The sequence below is a fragment of the Palaemon carinicauda genome, chromosome 29, assembly GCF_036898095.1.
Source record: "Palaemon carinicauda isolate YSFRI2023 chromosome 29, ASM3689809v2, whole genome shotgun sequence".
Taxonomy (NCBI): domain Eukaryota; kingdom Metazoa; phylum Arthropoda; class Malacostraca; order Decapoda; family Palaemonidae; genus Palaemon; species Palaemon carinicauda.
In genome coordinates, this window is record NC_090753.1 from 78,157,497 (window position 1) to 78,174,638 (window position 17,142).

The 17,142-nt window shown below is 34.4% G+C and overlaps 1 protein-coding gene across 10 annotated transcripts in view; it reads left to right on the forward strand.

Moving 5' to 3' along the window:
• LOC137622280 (protein lap4-like) overlaps nucleotides 1-17,142 on the forward strand; it is a 191,473-nt gene that overhangs the window by 93,473 nt on the left and 80,858 nt on the right. For all 10 annotated transcript variants that reach the window (XM_068352827.1, XM_068352834.1, XM_068352835.1 and 7 more), the window contains 5 exons: nucleotides 8,387-8,545; nucleotides 8,692-8,823; nucleotides 10,428-10,529; nucleotides 13,119-13,421; nucleotides 13,674-13,841. In XM_068352827.1, the coding sequence (XP_068208928.1) occupies nucleotides 8,387-8,545; nucleotides 8,692-8,823; nucleotides 10,428-10,529; nucleotides 13,119-13,421; nucleotides 13,674-13,841 (864 nt within the window). The remainder of the gene's footprint in view (nucleotides 1-8,386; nucleotides 8,546-8,691; nucleotides 8,824-10,427; nucleotides 10,530-13,118; nucleotides 13,422-13,673; nucleotides 13,842-17,142) is intronic.

The following is a 17,142-nucleotide window of genomic DNA, read 5'->3' on the forward strand; positions in this document are numbered from 1 at the left end:
CGTACAATTTTATTCTTGCTATTCCTTTAGATACTTTCTGGGAGTCGAGAGCTTTCTGTCCATGTGAGTAAGGATGCTTGGGTCTGTGAGTAAGGTAGTCAAGATTTGTGAGTTTAGTGTCCCTTCCCCGGTGTTGTTTGTACGTGCTCTACTTCTTCAGTGTTGTCAATATGTTAGTCGTTGATTTGCGAATTTCTTTCCTCTCGATGACTTGGAAAGAGTCATCCCTGTGAAATTTGTTTTCCTGTTGATTTATGTGTGAAATCTTATTTAGATTGGGTTCCCTCAAGAATTTGAAGAAAATCATGCTACGTATTTCATCAGTGGCCACATCGGTGGCCAGGTCCAAAGTTTTACTGAGGGTGAATGCCATATAACAATGATGAACAAGGTTTGTAGTAGAAGTTAAAAATATAAGTTAGTTTGACATTCAGGTATCAGGTATCTGACACTGAAATTACTCAGATTGTATTTGTTGTGGCCTCATTTAACCTTAAAGTTAGGGGAATATTAAGAGATATTTTTCCTTGAGTTATGATAAAGATTTTACATTTTTTGACAGGTATTTTCGTAATATTTGCATTAATAAATGCAAGGTGTTTTCATTTTGAAATAGGTATTTTTTATCAAATTATTAACTAGAACCATACAACTAGATTTTTTTCAGTATTCTTAAGTACCTGCACAAGTAAAACCTCCTCACCCACCGATTCCCAACCTCTGATTCGACTATCTACTGTTAAACGATTAATACCATTGTGTATATATATATATATATATATATATATATATATATATATATATATATATATATATATCTATCTATCTATCTATCTATCTATATATATATATATATATACCGTATATATATATATATATATATATATATATATATATATATATATATATATATATATATATATATATATATATATATATATATATATACACAGTGAACCCTCGCTACTTCGCGGTTCGACCATCGTGGATTCACCACTTCGCGGATTTTTTCCATAACCCATATATATACAGTAATATATATATATACATATACATATATATATATATATATATATATATATATATATATATATATACATATATATATATATATATATATATATATATATATATATATATATATATATATATATATATATGTATGCATGTATTTATGTATATATGTATGTATGTATATATGTAGGTATGTATATGTGTATACATATATATATATATATATATATATATATATATATATATATATATACAGTGATACCTCGGTAGTCGAACGACTCTATACTCGAACAATTCGGAGTTCGACCAAAATTTTCGAGAAATTTTTGCTGCGGTGCTCGACCAAAAATTCGGTACTCGACCAGCCGAACACGTGACGACCGCATGGGCTTTGTGATGATCGCGCCATCTCGGCCACTCTCGCTTGTTCGGGAAGCATCAGTTCTCTCGAGAGCGTCACTCAGACAACGCGCGATCAGCATTCGTTGTGATTTAGTGATTTTCAGTGCTTTTAATTGCTTTTTTAGCTTTCATAATGAGTCCCAAGAAAGTAATGAGTGTTAAGGGGAAGGAGAAGAGGAAAACAGTGCGAACAACGATCGAGTTGAAGAAGGAAATTATAGCGAAATATGAGAATGGTGTACGAGTGTCCGATTTAGCGGTAGAATACGGAATGGCGAAGTCGACCATTTCTACGTTTTTAAAGCATAAAGAAATGATTAAGAAGGCGAATGTTGCAACGGGAGTTACGGCGGTAACTAAGCAAAGGCCACAAGTGATTGAGGAGATGGAAAAGTTGCTTTTAATATTTATTAAAGAAAAACAGTTGGCCGGGGAAAGTGTTAGTGAAGCGTTCATTTGTGAAAAAGCGTTGCATATCTATGAAGAATTAGTGAAGAAAAGTCCGAGTACCAGTGAAAGTGATTCATTTACATTTAAAGCGAGCAGGGGTTGGTTTGAAAAGTTTCGTAATAGAACAGGTATTCATCGTGTTACTAGGCATGGGGAGGCAGCTAGTTCGGATCAAATTGCAGCCGATAAATACGTGGGGGAATTCGATCGGTACATAAATGAACAAAATTTGATCGCACAACAAGTCTTTAATTGTGATGAGACTGGGTTATTTTGGAAGAAAATGCCAGCCAATACGTACATTACCAAGGACGAGACGAAGATGCCAGGTCACAAGCCAATGAAAGATAGGCTAACATTGTTGCTGTGTGCAAATGCAAGTGGCGATTGCAAGATCAAACCCTTGTTAGTGTACCACTCGGACAACCCCCGGGTGTTCAAACGAAATAATATTTGTAAAAGTGCACTACCAGTTATGTGGCGCTCGAACACTAAATCTTGGGTCACAAGACAATTCTTTACTGAGTGGATAAACGAAGTGTTTGCCCCCCAGGTTAAGGCTTACCTCATTGAAAAGAGCTTGCCAATGAAATGTCTTCTGGTTATGGACAATGCTCCTGCACATCCTCCAGGTCTCGAGGATGACTTGAAAGAAGAATACAGCTTTATCAAAATCAAATTCTTGCCCCCCAATACTACTCCCATACTCCAGCCCATGGACCAACAGGTCATTTCAAACTTCAAAAAACTCTATACCAAGGCCCTTTTCAGAAAGTGTTTTGAAGTGACCAGTGACACGAAGTTGACCCTAAAGGAATTCTGGAAGGAACACTTCAGCATCCTCAACTCTGTTAACATGATTGACCAAGCTTGGCGAGGTGTGACCTATAGGACATTGAACTCTGCCTGGCGTAAGCTGTGGCCATCATGTGTCACAGAGAGGGAGTTTGAAGGTTTCCAACCAGAGGCGGGTCCAAGCACTGCTACCCCTGTAATTTCTGATGACACTGATGTCGTTGAGGAAATTGTTGTCATGGGCAGGAGTTTGGGGCTTGAGGTCGACAAGGATGATATTGATGAGCTTGTAGAAAGCCATTCTACCGAGTTGACTGTGGAGGAATTGTTGCACCTGCAACAACAACAGCAGCAGGATCTGATTGTGGAGCAGGAATCTTCAGAAGAGGATGAGGTAAGGGAGGATGTTCCAAGTTCTCTCATCAATGAAATTTGTTCCAAGTGGGCAGATGTGCAGGCTTTTGCTGAAAAATACCACCCAGAAATTGCAGTAGCAAACCGGGCAGTGCATATGTTTAATGATAGTGTCATGTATCATTTTCGAAGAATACTGCAGAGGAGGAAGAAACAATTAACAATAGACCAGTTTTTCACAAAAGAAAAGAAAGCTGCTACATCAAAGCCTGTTTCTCCTCCAAAGAAGAGACAAAGAAGAGAAGAAACCCCTGAAATAGATCTGCCCACCCTTTCATTGGAGAGAGAAACAACTCCTGAAGGAGAACTACCCCGCCACATCATGGAAGGGGACTCTCCTTCCAAGCAGTAACCTCCCCCTTCCATCCTCTCCACATCCATCCCTGTATGCCATCGAACCGCTGCTCAAAGGTATGTTCACTACAGTACAGAAAATGGTTTAAAATTGTTTTATTTTAGTACAGTAAATGGTTTAAAATTGTTTTATAGGATTTTCTGACCAATTTCATACACATTTAGATAATTATTGTTGTTTAGGTACACGTTTTATTAATATTTTGGGCCTGTTCGAGTGCTTGGGAACGGAATAGAATATATACCATTATTTCTTATGGGGAAAAAAAATTCGGTACTCGAACAAATCGGAGGTCGAACACGGATCTCGAACGGATTATGGTCGAGTACCGAGGTATCACTGTATATATATATATATATATATATATATATATATATATATATATATATATATATATAAAGTAGGAAGATGTGATGTAGTTCTAAGGGAAAAGTATGGGAAATATGTCTGGGTAATAAGCAAAGCTCTACCTCCAGTTTGTTTCTTCATTATGATCAGAGATAAATGTAAACAAAACATTAGTTGCCATTTTTTATTGTGCTTTTTAGCGTGTTCAGGAAACGCATGATATAAAATCGCCTTTAATATTTGTGCCTGTTTTAGTTTAGGGTACTGTAGTACATGCATTAAGTGTTCTGTACATTAAAGGGTAGTTTGTTAACAGTAATACGTACAAGGGAAGGTTTTAAAAGTCTGAATATACATGTTGAATAAATAGGTAAATATGGTGTCACTACTTCGCGGATTTTCACCTATCGCGGCCGCGTCTGGAACCTATCTACTGCGATAAACGAGGGTTCACTGTATATATATATATATATATATATATATATATAATGTGTATATATATACTGTATATATATATATATATATATATATATATATATATATATATATATATATATATATTTACAAGTAAAAACAAAAGAATTCCACAAGTTTGTATCGCTTATCCACGAAATTCCTTTTTTCCGAAAAGGCATTGTTGGGATGTTCGGCACTTAATTACCGCAGATGAGGAGGTTTTACTGTATGTTCATATTACATATTGTGTGTTTATTTTTTTCTAATAATTGTGTCGCGTACAGTATATTGAAGTGATTGGAAGACGAGCATTTGGTGTCCGGTATAGCCAGAAAAGAAAAATAAAAGTTGGCCAGAACTGAAGTTTTTATGAAAAACATTCCAAAGCTAGTTTTTAGGTAAATGTTATTCACAGATATATTTCTAGGGTTCTTTTGGAAATATTGTATTATCAATTTCCCTTCAAATATAATAAAAAATGCATTATTTAACCGTATCTTAACCTGGTTATTGAATATATCGTCATGTCTTTCTTTTGAAATTAAATTTAGTATTTTTTTTATATATATTTCATCAGACTGAAGGAGTACTAGAAAAAATATATAGAGTTTAGGTTATATTTTAATTTTCTTTCATCTATACTTCACCAGCTGTAAGCTCAATTGATTTTTAGAAGTAATTCAAAGGATTCAACATCCAATTCCGAGTTTCACACAAGGTTTCAAAGTTTTGTTCCTAACAAAAACTTCTGATGCAGAAGGGATGATAGATATATTATAATAGATTTTATTCTAGAATTTAACAGTGTTCGTATTTCTTTTAAAGATACATTGCAGTCATACCTCGTACCAAGTCATAACTGGCTCATAATCTCGCAACCTTTTAGTAAAATTGTGCATTTTAATTTAAGAAAATGTAAAGGGGAGAAAAATTGAATGTAATTTATTGGCTTGTCATTTTCTCAACTAGAAGTGACTTGTGAAAATGACTTTAGACGAAATAGTTTAACTCTAGGCGTGACACTTCTTCTCTAATGTGTTTTGAAGAGGGAAGGTTAAAATTTTAACAGTTGACCGAAAGTGGTTTGAATTAATTGTTTTTCCTAACAGAATTAATACAGTGCAATAAAAAAACAGAGATAAATTTTATGGAGTATTTGAAAATTACGCATTGCATATCTTTTAGAATGTATAAGCAGCCAAAGTAGATATTATGGCTGAGTGTTACGATACTCAGTTAACAGTTGCAAGGTTTGTGGACTACCTGACCTAATGCTTTTCAGCCCACCAAGATGAAGAAAGGCACAAGCATCTTCATGGGTTACGAAAAAGTGTTTCTCTTTTTCAAAATAAGATAGAGAATCTAAATGAAAAGACACGAAGCCTTGTGTTGATGAAGTCTTGAAAATTAGTTGAATGGGGAAGATAACAGACACACACAATCAAGTGATATAAGAGGGAAAAGTATTATTATAAAGGTGATAATATTTACAGACTGTGGAAGTCATATTACAGGCAATTAAGAAGTTGAAGAATGAAAAGAGACTTGGTAGTGATGGGATTATAAGAGGTATGCTTAAATACATGGGTGGTAGTGTGTGACCATGGTTGGTAAAAGAATTCTGGACGAAGGAAATTTTTGAAAGACTGGTTAACAGGAATAATGTTTATTGCAAAATTTTAGAGGCAATAGAGAATTACAGGAGCATACCATTACTTAGTACAGAATACCAAAAAGGGGTATGGTAAATTTTTTTATTAAGACATACATGACTGAAGAACAAATGGAGAACACTCTTTTGGCTAGGAAAAAGTGATGTTAGTCATTAGAAAGTAATGTAGGTTTGTGTTGCATACATTGACCTAAAGAAAAAAACTTGAGATGGAATTGATAGTGGCAATGTGGAGTAGGTCAAGAACTTATGAAGAAAATTAGTTGTTGAGATCTAAGAAAAATTTATATGGGTGGGAAGCTAATTGTGTTGGAATACTGTATGTAGTTAGTAGAAAGACTTTTGTTGCACAAGTGGGTCTGAGGCAATTGTGTGTTGTATATGTAATTGTTGATCTTTTATGTATTCAGTAATGAGAAGTGTTGATTGGGGATAGTTAAGAGAAACTGCAGAGAATTGTAAGTTGTGAAGTGGAAACTATAGGTGTCTGAAAAATAAATATTGACAAAACTATAAAGGTAAATGGAGACCAAGAATGTGAAGCAATGAATATTTGTTACAGTGGTAGAAGGATACTGTAATAGCACTTGAATTATAAATCTGTTTAGGGAGGGAATACAGTGGAAGATAGCATGACAAAAAATATGATTCACAAAATAAGTAAAGAAAGAAAGTTGTAGGATATGAGCAAATGATTTCGAGAAAAATTTTGATTGTCCCTGAAAGCCAAGGTGGATATTTATGAAATGGTTTTTGAACTAACATGTTTTCATGGAATTAAAATGTGAATTCTGAATGCAAATGAATGAATTTGGCACAATAAATTGTTCAAAAAGGTAATTGAGTGTGAGAATTTTATAGAGATACATAGGAGTAATAAAATACAGTAGTTACATACATACATATACCAAGGCACTTCCCCCAATTTTTGGGGGTAGCCGACATCAACAAATGAAACAAAACAAAAAAGGGGACCTCTACTCTCTACGTTCCTCCCAGCCTAACAAGGGACTCAACAGAGTTCAGCTGGTACTGCTAGGGTGCCACAGCCCAACCTCCCACATTATCCACCACTGTGGCCGCGGGGGCATAAAAACAATTAGAATAGCGCCAACGTTATCCCTGCGTGTCGTAAGAGGCGACTAAAAGGGACGGGATGAGGGGGCTGGGAACCCCCTCTCCTGTATCTACATCCTGTGAGACATCGACAAAGATAAAATAGTTACCGTATATTAAAGGCTGGACCAGAATATTTGTAGATGGCTTTGGCATGTGTGAAGAATGGAACATCATATTTTAGTTAAGTATGTATGATTGGGGAGTGTTGAGAGGGAGGGGTAGAGGAAGTCTTATAAGGAATTTAGTAGATGGTGTGGAAGAGGTTATCAAAAGGAAATTAGTAAGAGCTTTAATGTTGCGGAAGCATGAGCACGCATGCACGAAGTAAGTGAATGTTGCAGTGTCTGCAACTGGGTTCAATACAGTGGTGATAAGCTTTCAATATATCTGTTGTGGAAATTTTATATTTTGCTAATAATTTTTTTCGGCCCACATATGAATTTGTCTGTGACCTATGAATTTTTGTTTTCTTGATCCTGGCTTTTGTCAGGTCAATTTTCTGTGATGATTTATATTAAATATTATGAAATTTAGGAATTAATTTCAGAACGGTACTATTTTAATGTATGTACTGTAGTGTCTTGCATGAGCTCTCATTAATCAGATTTTGTACAGGTTAAGGTTAAAGGACTTGTGTCGTATTAACATGAATGAATCATTTGTATCTGTACGTTGTGATTGTTAACTGTTATGTGCTTTGTCATAAGCAGTAGTTCCTGTAGAAAACGTGTTGTGGTGAACAGTAGCTTGACATCTTGGGTTAGCTCAAGAATGACGTGACCTTGTAGTATAAGCATGTACAGTGTCTTGTAATCAGTTAGAACTGGTTTCAGGTCGTACATTATTGTACATTATTATAAGTTTGAGATATGCAAAAGTACAATGTTTATATTTTTAAGCATGACAATTTTTTTTATACAGTACATATAGACATCAGATATCACCAAGTAACATTTTATTTCCAAAAATGACATACCTGTATAGCTTGATTTGCAAGAAACTTTGTTGGTTTTCTAAGAATTTTTTTTTACAGAAATAGTGATGAAAGTTCTCGTACAGGATGAAAAAAATTTATATTTTAGATCTCCTGGGGAAGAGGACTTTGTAAAAATCATGCTCACTATTTCTTCAGAAAGTTATTTTGATTTTGAATAGTTTTTGTTATAATATCCTCGGAAAAGACAGGGTTGTATGATAAAGTGAGGAAATACATGATGAATTACTTAGAATATTTTAGCTGCTTTTCCCTTATAAACCCAAGAAGAAGGGTTGGGACAGGGTTTGTATATGAATCCCTGAGTGCCTATTTCATGCTAGTTGGTCATATATAAATTGTCCCTTTTTTTTCATTTTGTCAACAGGAAGTGGTGATCAAGAAGTTAGTGGGTGAGCGTCTCGGTATGAACATCAAGGGAGGCGTTTCAGGATCGCCAGGAAATCCACTCGACAAGTCGGATGAGGGCGTGTTCATCTCCAAAATTAACTCAAATGGAGCAGCGCATAGAGAGGGTAAACTTAAGGTAAGAGGTATTCAAGTATACAAAGGTCCCTTATCCTTTTTTATTGGCTTAGAAAGTTTTCAGTTTATATTTATTATGGAGATGCTGTATATGATAGTAGCATGTTTTTATATTTGCTTACATTCCTAAGGATTTCTTTTCAATAGGTTGGACAAAGAGTGCTTGAGGTTAACGAGCATTCCTTACTTGGCATCACTCACGAAGAGGCTGTGAACATCATGAGATCTGCGGGATCAACCATCCGATTGGTCGTTTGTGAGGGATACGACTATGCTTTGGTAAGTATGCCTTTGACTCATCACTGCGTACCGGTATTATTCTAGCTTTTGTGTCTCAGGCTCATAGTTTTGTTCAGCTTGTCCAGAGAAAGGTGATAGCTCTGACCTCTTCTGCTATCAGTTGCTGAAGTATTTGAAACTTTACTGAACTTGAGGTGAAGGGTATCAGTGGGGCAGTCATAACTCTTAAAAATGACCCATTGTTCATCCTAAGTTAAATGTTTTTCTGGAAGGTACAAACTGACATTGCCAAGGAAAGTTACCCAAGTACGCCAAACTTTTAGCCTCCTTTGTAACTCGGCCAGTAATGTCTCTGAGGAATGGAGAAAGTATGTTCCAAGTTAGAAAAAAAAATCAAAGGATAGAGTAAACAATTGTGAGTAAAATTCATAGGACTGAGTAGTTTGGCTACGCTGTGTGGAAGTACCATAACCAAACCATGAGGTGGAGGTGGCAGCAAGGTCAAGAGTTCCACTTGTTTCTGTGGAGGAGAATGCATGGGTGAAGGAATGGTGGAAGGAAGGACTGGATTATCTGTCAGTAGCTTAAACATTAAATCTTGGTATGTGTTGCACATAGTGACCACGCTACAGTACTTTAATTCAAGGTAATTCCTTTGATCATTAAATACTTGATTCTTTGTAAGGGATGAAAATTCGCCTTTATCTTCTTACTTCTTGGTTGAGAAAATAAAAATAGAGATTGGACCTGTTAACATTATCTAACCTCTTGAGAGGGTTACATTCACATTATCTCCCTTGATAAAAGAAACCACTAATTTATTGTCAGTCTGTAACATAACAAGGAAATTGATACCTAAGTAAACCCACATGAGTTCCATATTTATTAATTAGTAAATTGGCAAGCAACTCCTTGGCAAGTGGAAATGATATTTAATTAAAAACACTCAAATTTCCACAACTTAAGTCTTATGTATAGCTTTCATTGTATTTAAGTATATTAGTGGCAAAGGCAAGCAAGTTAAACATACTGAAATTTTCTTAAAATCTGAATTGAAATTACTGAAGTTAGAAAATTATTTTAAGTGGTAGAGACATGCGAGATACCTGGGCTATTGTGTAGCAGTACTGTACAATGGAAAAATCAGTAAGAAACCTTAAAATCTTGAGCACTAGGAAGGGGTATGCAAAGTAAAATTTAAAGTATGCTACTAAAGTTACCTGCCTAAGAAAAATGCAAAATGCATTGAACTGGCAACAAAGCCAAATTACAAAATTAACCAAAGAAGAAATATCAAATAAAATTCTCAGTCTCTAAAGAAGAACAGTTACATGCGAGCTCTTACAAAGCAAAATAAGAAAAAACACCATGTACATGAGTTTCTCTTGCTAGCTTGAGGGAGGTAATGGGCTAATTGGTTCTTAATGGATGTGTAAGAAACATTTTAGGTGTCAATGTACGAGAGTTCTGAAATTGCCCCCATGTTGAGCTTTACTATACTCAATATTTCTTATCCTCGTACAGTTTACATAACATATGCTCTTAGAATGGAAAAAAAAATATTCATAAAATTGATCTTAAGATACTAAAATTAGGTTCGCATTCTCTGCATGCAATGAAATGACAAGAACATATCTCAACAGGTCCAGCAGATGAAGGCAGAGGGACGATTAGGTCATGAGTCGCGCAGCACCAGCCAGAGTGTCTCATCATTGGACAAGGAGGATCGGGATAATCCCTCACAAGTAAACATTTGATAATTTTTTCAAACTAGACCTGAGATTGTAGTTAACTTTTATTTTGTCATGCATATTGAGATTTGATAATTAGTGTAGTTGAAATTGTACGTACAGTACATATTTTTGTATGTAACTGCTGTGTAATTTATCAGGTAGTAATTTGTAGTGGAATCTTGATATGATTAGCAGTTGTTTGAATGGAGAGGTGTAACAATAATAGGAGCTATAGGCACTCCATAAAGAATCTATCTTTTAGATTGATGAAGAAAGATTTATCATAGGTTAAAATTTTTTTTTAGTTTATTTATATTAAATTCAAGATGCCATTATCATGTTTTCTTCCATCTTTTTACTATTTTTTTTGCTTGCAAATTTTACATTCAATCTTTTAATACTTCTGAATAAGGTCATATATCTAAATTAAGATTCTTAAAACTTTTAATGCTATACCTTCACTGCATTTGATGATTTAAAGAAAAAAATATGGTATATAATTTTACTTTATAACTTTGCAAGAAGTTACAGATGTACTTTAAATTGTACATTGCTACTTGTTATGCTGTCTTTATTTTGAAATTAAATTCAACTGCATATTTTTCTAGGGGTTAGTTTATAGTTATTCCTTGACTCCCAGCATATATGGGTATTTGTACTGTAGTGTATTAATAGGTTTAAGGGCCTTACTGATGCCCCAATATGGTAAAATAATGAATAGTAGGTAACAAGGTAAATCCTGTAGCTGTGTAGCCTAAATTAACTCTAATACAGAATGTATTCCATAGCATTATAGAGTCATAGCCAAGATTGGATTTTTTATTTTTGTGAAAATGGATATGGTACAGTTTACAGAAGATCCTCAATTTACAAACATTCAGAGATACAAAAACATTTGTAACTGAAAATAACAAAGACAAGAAATATGGTAATAAAACAATGTTGTATCATTTAATACAGAAAGCAAAACGACATTTGTAATAACCTGATATTTATTTCATATGAAACCTGACTATTTGGTGACATTTACACCTGAAAATCATATTATTATAATTATTATTATTACTAGGCAAGCTACAACCCTAGTTGGAAAAGCAAGATGCTATAAGCCCAAGGGCTCCAATAGGGAAAAATAGTCCAGTGAGGAAAGGAAATAAGGAAGTAAATAAATGATGAGAATAAATTAACAATATAATCATTCTAAAGACAGTAACAGCGTCAAAACAGATATGTCTTATATAAACTATTAACAACGTCAAAAACAGATATGTCATATATAACTATAAAAAGACTCATGTCAGCCTGGTCAACATAAAAATGTTAGAACTGCAATTGAGGGTAGGCCTATCCTAGGCCAAAATATAATGAAATTCAGTTTACAAACAGCTTCTTGGAACCAGTAAGTTTGAAAGTTGAGGGTTTTCTGTATATGCAACCAAATAGTATGTAGTCAAAAGACTACAAAAGTCTCTATATAAAAGAATGAATAGTAACTTTCACTGCTGTTATTAGTATAGTCAAAATTTTCAGATTTCCTAAACCAGACAAAGCTTATTTGTTTTTATGTAGTTATTAATAATAATTCAGAGTATAGTAATCTACAAAAATCGCTTAGAAAATTTAATCAAATAACCAAAAGATCATGATATTGTGGTGGGCCATATGCCGTTGGCTTACCCCTTAAGCAATAGTGTTCAGTAATTATTGAACGTTTTATCCAGACAGTAAAGTACTTTAACTTCTGTAATCAGTATTTTTGAAATAAGAAATTGACATTGCCAGAAGAAGAGATAGTCCCTTTTCTTAAAAGAAAACTTTGAAATAATGAGTGATTTGTTTGTTATCCAACAGTAAGGCATTTATAGGATCAGCGGAAACTGTCTTTGATAACTCGTACAGGCTTCAATTCTTCAAATACTCGAATAAGGCTAGCCAGAGGCCACTCATATTTCTTAGTTAATAGCATTTAGTTGCATTAACATAATTCGTATGACTGATGGGTGTTGAGTACTCCAGTAAATGTCATATATTTTTACAATACTTTTTAAATGTCATTATTGATTTACAATACTTTCCCTTACATTTGTGGAGTATTTTACAAATAGGTATTCCACCATTTTTTATAGTATTTGCACTTATATCAATAAGTTTTCCACCCCCTTTTAGTAGTTGCACTTTTAGGTGTTGTAAGAATATTTTTAAAGAGCTTCTAAGTTTCTTTGGTATGTTTTCTATTTGCATATCAGTTATCTCAAGACTTCCATTTCAAATGGGTGTTGTATGGTACCTATTACTTATTGCACTTGGAGAGTCCCTATCTTAGATTCAATATTTCCTTTTTCCATTTGCTATAAAGAGACTATAAACACTGTTACTACCAGTAATTTTTGCACACATAGATTCTTATGTATCAAGCATGTATAATAAGATCCATTTACTTTTAGTGAGATGGATGCAAGATGGGGAAGATATCCTAGTTGAATGTTTTTATTGCTATTTTACTTGTAGTGCTTGAGTTTGCGTACTCTGTCGTTTTAAACTCCAAGCAAGAGTAGTGGTAATTTGTCTTCACTAAACTCCTATCCTCGTTGCCTCTCACAGCCCCAGGGTGAATCAGTCCTGCATGAGGAAGGACCAACCCAGACTCCTCCATCTCCTAAACCACTATTATCCCAGCCTTCACCTCCCCCCCAACCAAAAGAACAATCATCACCACTTATGCCCGAGAAAACGGCTTTTCAAAGGATTCCCACTCTTGATGCCGAGGAGCAAATGCGCAATGCCCCGAGGAGTGACACTCCTGACACTGATGATGATGTTGGGCGTGAAACTCCTCTTCCATCACACCTTTCTTCTGCCCCTGTCACATCCAGTGCTCCAAAGGAGAAATCCACTCCAGAAATTGTAGGAATATTCATTATTATTTGTAGTGTTTTATTTTGTAGATGTTCCGGTTACAGCATAGTGATTAGTTTTGTAGCATACTGTATTTAATTTTCAATGTTTTTTTGAGCATATATGATTGCACTTTTTTACCTGTTAGATACTGTATCTTGAATTAATTTTTGTCATTATCTTTTGCACATCCAGTTCTTCTGACAAAGATATTCTGATTGTAGTTATCAGTTTCCTAACAAAGGTGTATTGATCATTCAGGTCATGGAAGTAGTCAGAGCTGCTGAACAGCTAACATCAAGACCATCGTCTCAGAACTCTGCTGCCAGTAGTATCGTTCCATCTGCCCTTGACAGAAAAGCCTCGGCAGAAAACAAAACGACCACAGTTGTTTTAGCCAAACACACTTTAGCTCCACAGACTAGTACAGTAAGTACAAATAAGATTTCTTGTTTTCATCATCATATCAGAGATTAATTGCTAGGAAATTTGATATGGCTTTTTGGTACTATTTTTATTTTTTTTATTAAACCTTTAGATATGATCATGTGTGTATGTCTTCATAAATGCATGGTACAAACACTATTGGTTTCATTTGGGTTTTTAAATGATTAGGAATATGAATTAACAAAAAACATTTCCATTCTCTCTCTCTCTCTCTCTCTCTCTCTCTCTCTCTCTCTCTCTCTCTCTCTCTCTCTCTCTCTCTCTCTCTCTCTCTCTCTCTCTCTCTCTCTCTCTCTCTTTTTATTATATAATCCTGTGGGTCAGTAGTTGTAGCCAGTGATCTCTCTCTCTCTCTCTCTCTCTCTCTCTCTCTCTCTCTCTCTCTCTCTCTCTCTCTCTCTCTCTCTCTCTCTCTCTCCCTCTCTCTCTCTTTTTATATTGTATAATCCTGTGGGTCAGTAGTTGTAGCCAAAATGTAACCTGTAAAGGGAATTGTGGATATAGTAGTTTCTCCTGGTACCTCGTCTCGTGTATTTTTTTTTCCCCTTTTGCTGATGTCTTGACAGGGCAACTTGTTCATTAATCTGTAACAAATATCCGCATGATTGTTACCCTTCGTGGTAATTGTGTGACTTTGATCCAGTAAGCTAATCTGAACTTTGATGTAACCGATGATTGAATGTATCTCCAGTATTCCCTTCTAGTAGAAGAACCAATGTTTTTTTAGTGCCGTGGTGTTTGATATTTAACACCAGCAGATTATAAATGAGTTTCATTAATTTTTGTCTAGGGCTCATCTGTGAAAAGTAATTTGATTCATTTTAAGCAAGATGGCTGTAGTTTCCGTAGCGACGAAACTGGTTGTTGTGTACCAAAGGATTTTACAAGGAAAGCTGACTGAACTTCTAAGTAATATGCATTTAAGAATGATTTTTCTCAATGTTTGATGAATATTAATTAAATTTGAAACTACAGATAAAAGAAAATAATGAGCATAATAGAAAGCAGATTAAGATTTTGAAATTTCAGTGGTGATATTAGTATCATACCAAAAAAATGGATAAATTCTAACAGTTTAGCTTTCTAGAATGAAGGCAAATATTTTCCGTCTTTAACATAATGTCTGTATCAGTACAACTATAATTGAATCCATCATGCAAATTCTTTAAGTAGAAACTGAAATAGAATCTTCAGATATAGATTATATTTATGAAGCAATTTTATCATTCATGACCTCAAAGTTGAATATCATAGACAATAACGATAAATCGCATCATATTTTAACAGCATTTGCTTGTATTCTATCGAAATATATTTTCCTTCCTTGGCACTCCGATGTTTTCGTTATTTCAGTCCGTCGACTCGTGGAGACTTTTTTATTAATATATTTAACGGATTTTGACAAAGGAAAAATCTATTTCTGTGCTTGACCTGTGTCGCTTCGTGAAATGCTCCTTAAAGCACCATTTCTAAGGCATAAATATTGCTAACATATTTTTAGTTTTACTAAAGTTCTAGAATTAATTAATCTTGAAGTCATCATTCATACTTTATTTTCATTGAAGAGCCAAGAAAAAAAGCTTTAGTTCTTGCTTGCATCTTCCTGAAAGAAGGTCCAAGAACCATTACACTTTATTGAAATTTTTTTAGGTATTTGAATTACTTACCATACTGCATCTGGGACATTGAGATATAAGAAAATCAATGTAGATTATTAATTTGATGTACAATTCAGTTGTCAGTCAGCAAGTACAGTATGTATTCCTTTGTGACAGCTGAAGCCACTAAAAGAAAGTAGATAATTGTTTTGAAGGTAAAACAATAGCCGTCTAGAATTTCTATTTTTAAAGTAAAATTTTACTTAAGAGGTTTTCATGAATTTATGTAATATAAATCACATGATTTAAAAAATCCAGTATAACAACCATTCCAGGTATTTTTGTGGAAACAGATATTCTGAGAGCATTTGTTTATATTACAGCTATCCTTCCGAGAATGTGGAAAAGGCGGGAAAAAATATATTTGAATATCCCTCTAAAATACTTTAAAAAGTCTTTGTGGCCTTGTTCTTGAATAGTCATGATTTATCTATGTGTAGGCTGTGATAAGAATTAAGAATATGAATATATATTTTCCTTTACTGTTATTTTTTTGCTGAATGTTAGGTGCAGTTGTGAAATGTTTTCTGATACAAAATAACACCTCTGATATTATAGGCCAATTGCTCCTTCTTAGCGATCCATTGCATGTATGCCAAGCAGATATTGTGTATTGTATGCCATAGTAAGGATGTGATTATGGCATATTTGTTTATTTTATATGCAATTCAACTCCAATTGCTAGCAAATAAGAATTTGTTGGTCAAGTTCATTTCAGTTTACTACCGTATGCTGTTTATATTGACTTTCCATTTGAGTCAGTATTTGCACATGATTGCATCCTTTAAACCAAGTGTCAGAATCAGTTGCTATGAGCCTGTTTCTTCATCACCTCCAGACTTGCAACCCTGCTTATTCTGCCAATAATGATATACCATTTAGCCACTCATTGGCATCAGGCACATAACTTCTTTTCTGATTGCATAACTTTTTATTTCCATACTGAGTGTCACCACTTTTAGTTGTCCAATCAGTCTGTTAATCATAAACCCTGGTTTAGCCATAGTCAAAATTTAGAAGCTGAAATTTTGGCAGTTAATTATCTGAATTTTGGCTATTGGTTATAACCCTAATGATCAGTGTTCAGTGTTAAAACAAAAATGCAAAGAACCATCACTCGGACTGTCGCAATATAAGTTCAAGGAGTTACATGGATTTCATGCTGCTGATGATTCTCTTTATGTTCAAATACTGTATTGTGGGTGATCTAAAGTGTATTTAGTCACAGTGATGAACATGATAATGTATAAATCTTCAGGTAATTTTTTATAGATGTTTCGACATCATTTTTACTAACTAGTGAAGGCAGTTGATTAGTTGAACCTGTGTGAATATTTTATTTATTTGTATTTACACGAGAGACTCAGCGTGTGTTTTTACGCAATTTTTAAAACGCTGCTATGCATCAAAGGCCCATGTTCATTGTCCTAGTATTGCGGCTGCTGCTGTATCTGTTTTTTTCATAGCTGTCTTTTTCTTCTCATATTTTATGGTTCAAAACTTAAATTTTTCTTTGGTTGCTACTGAGCCTGATGTTGGTCTAAAATTTAGATCCTAGTAGACACTAAATCATAGTCTAGTTTAAAAAAAGATTAAGTCCATGCTCTTACACTGCATGACTTTTA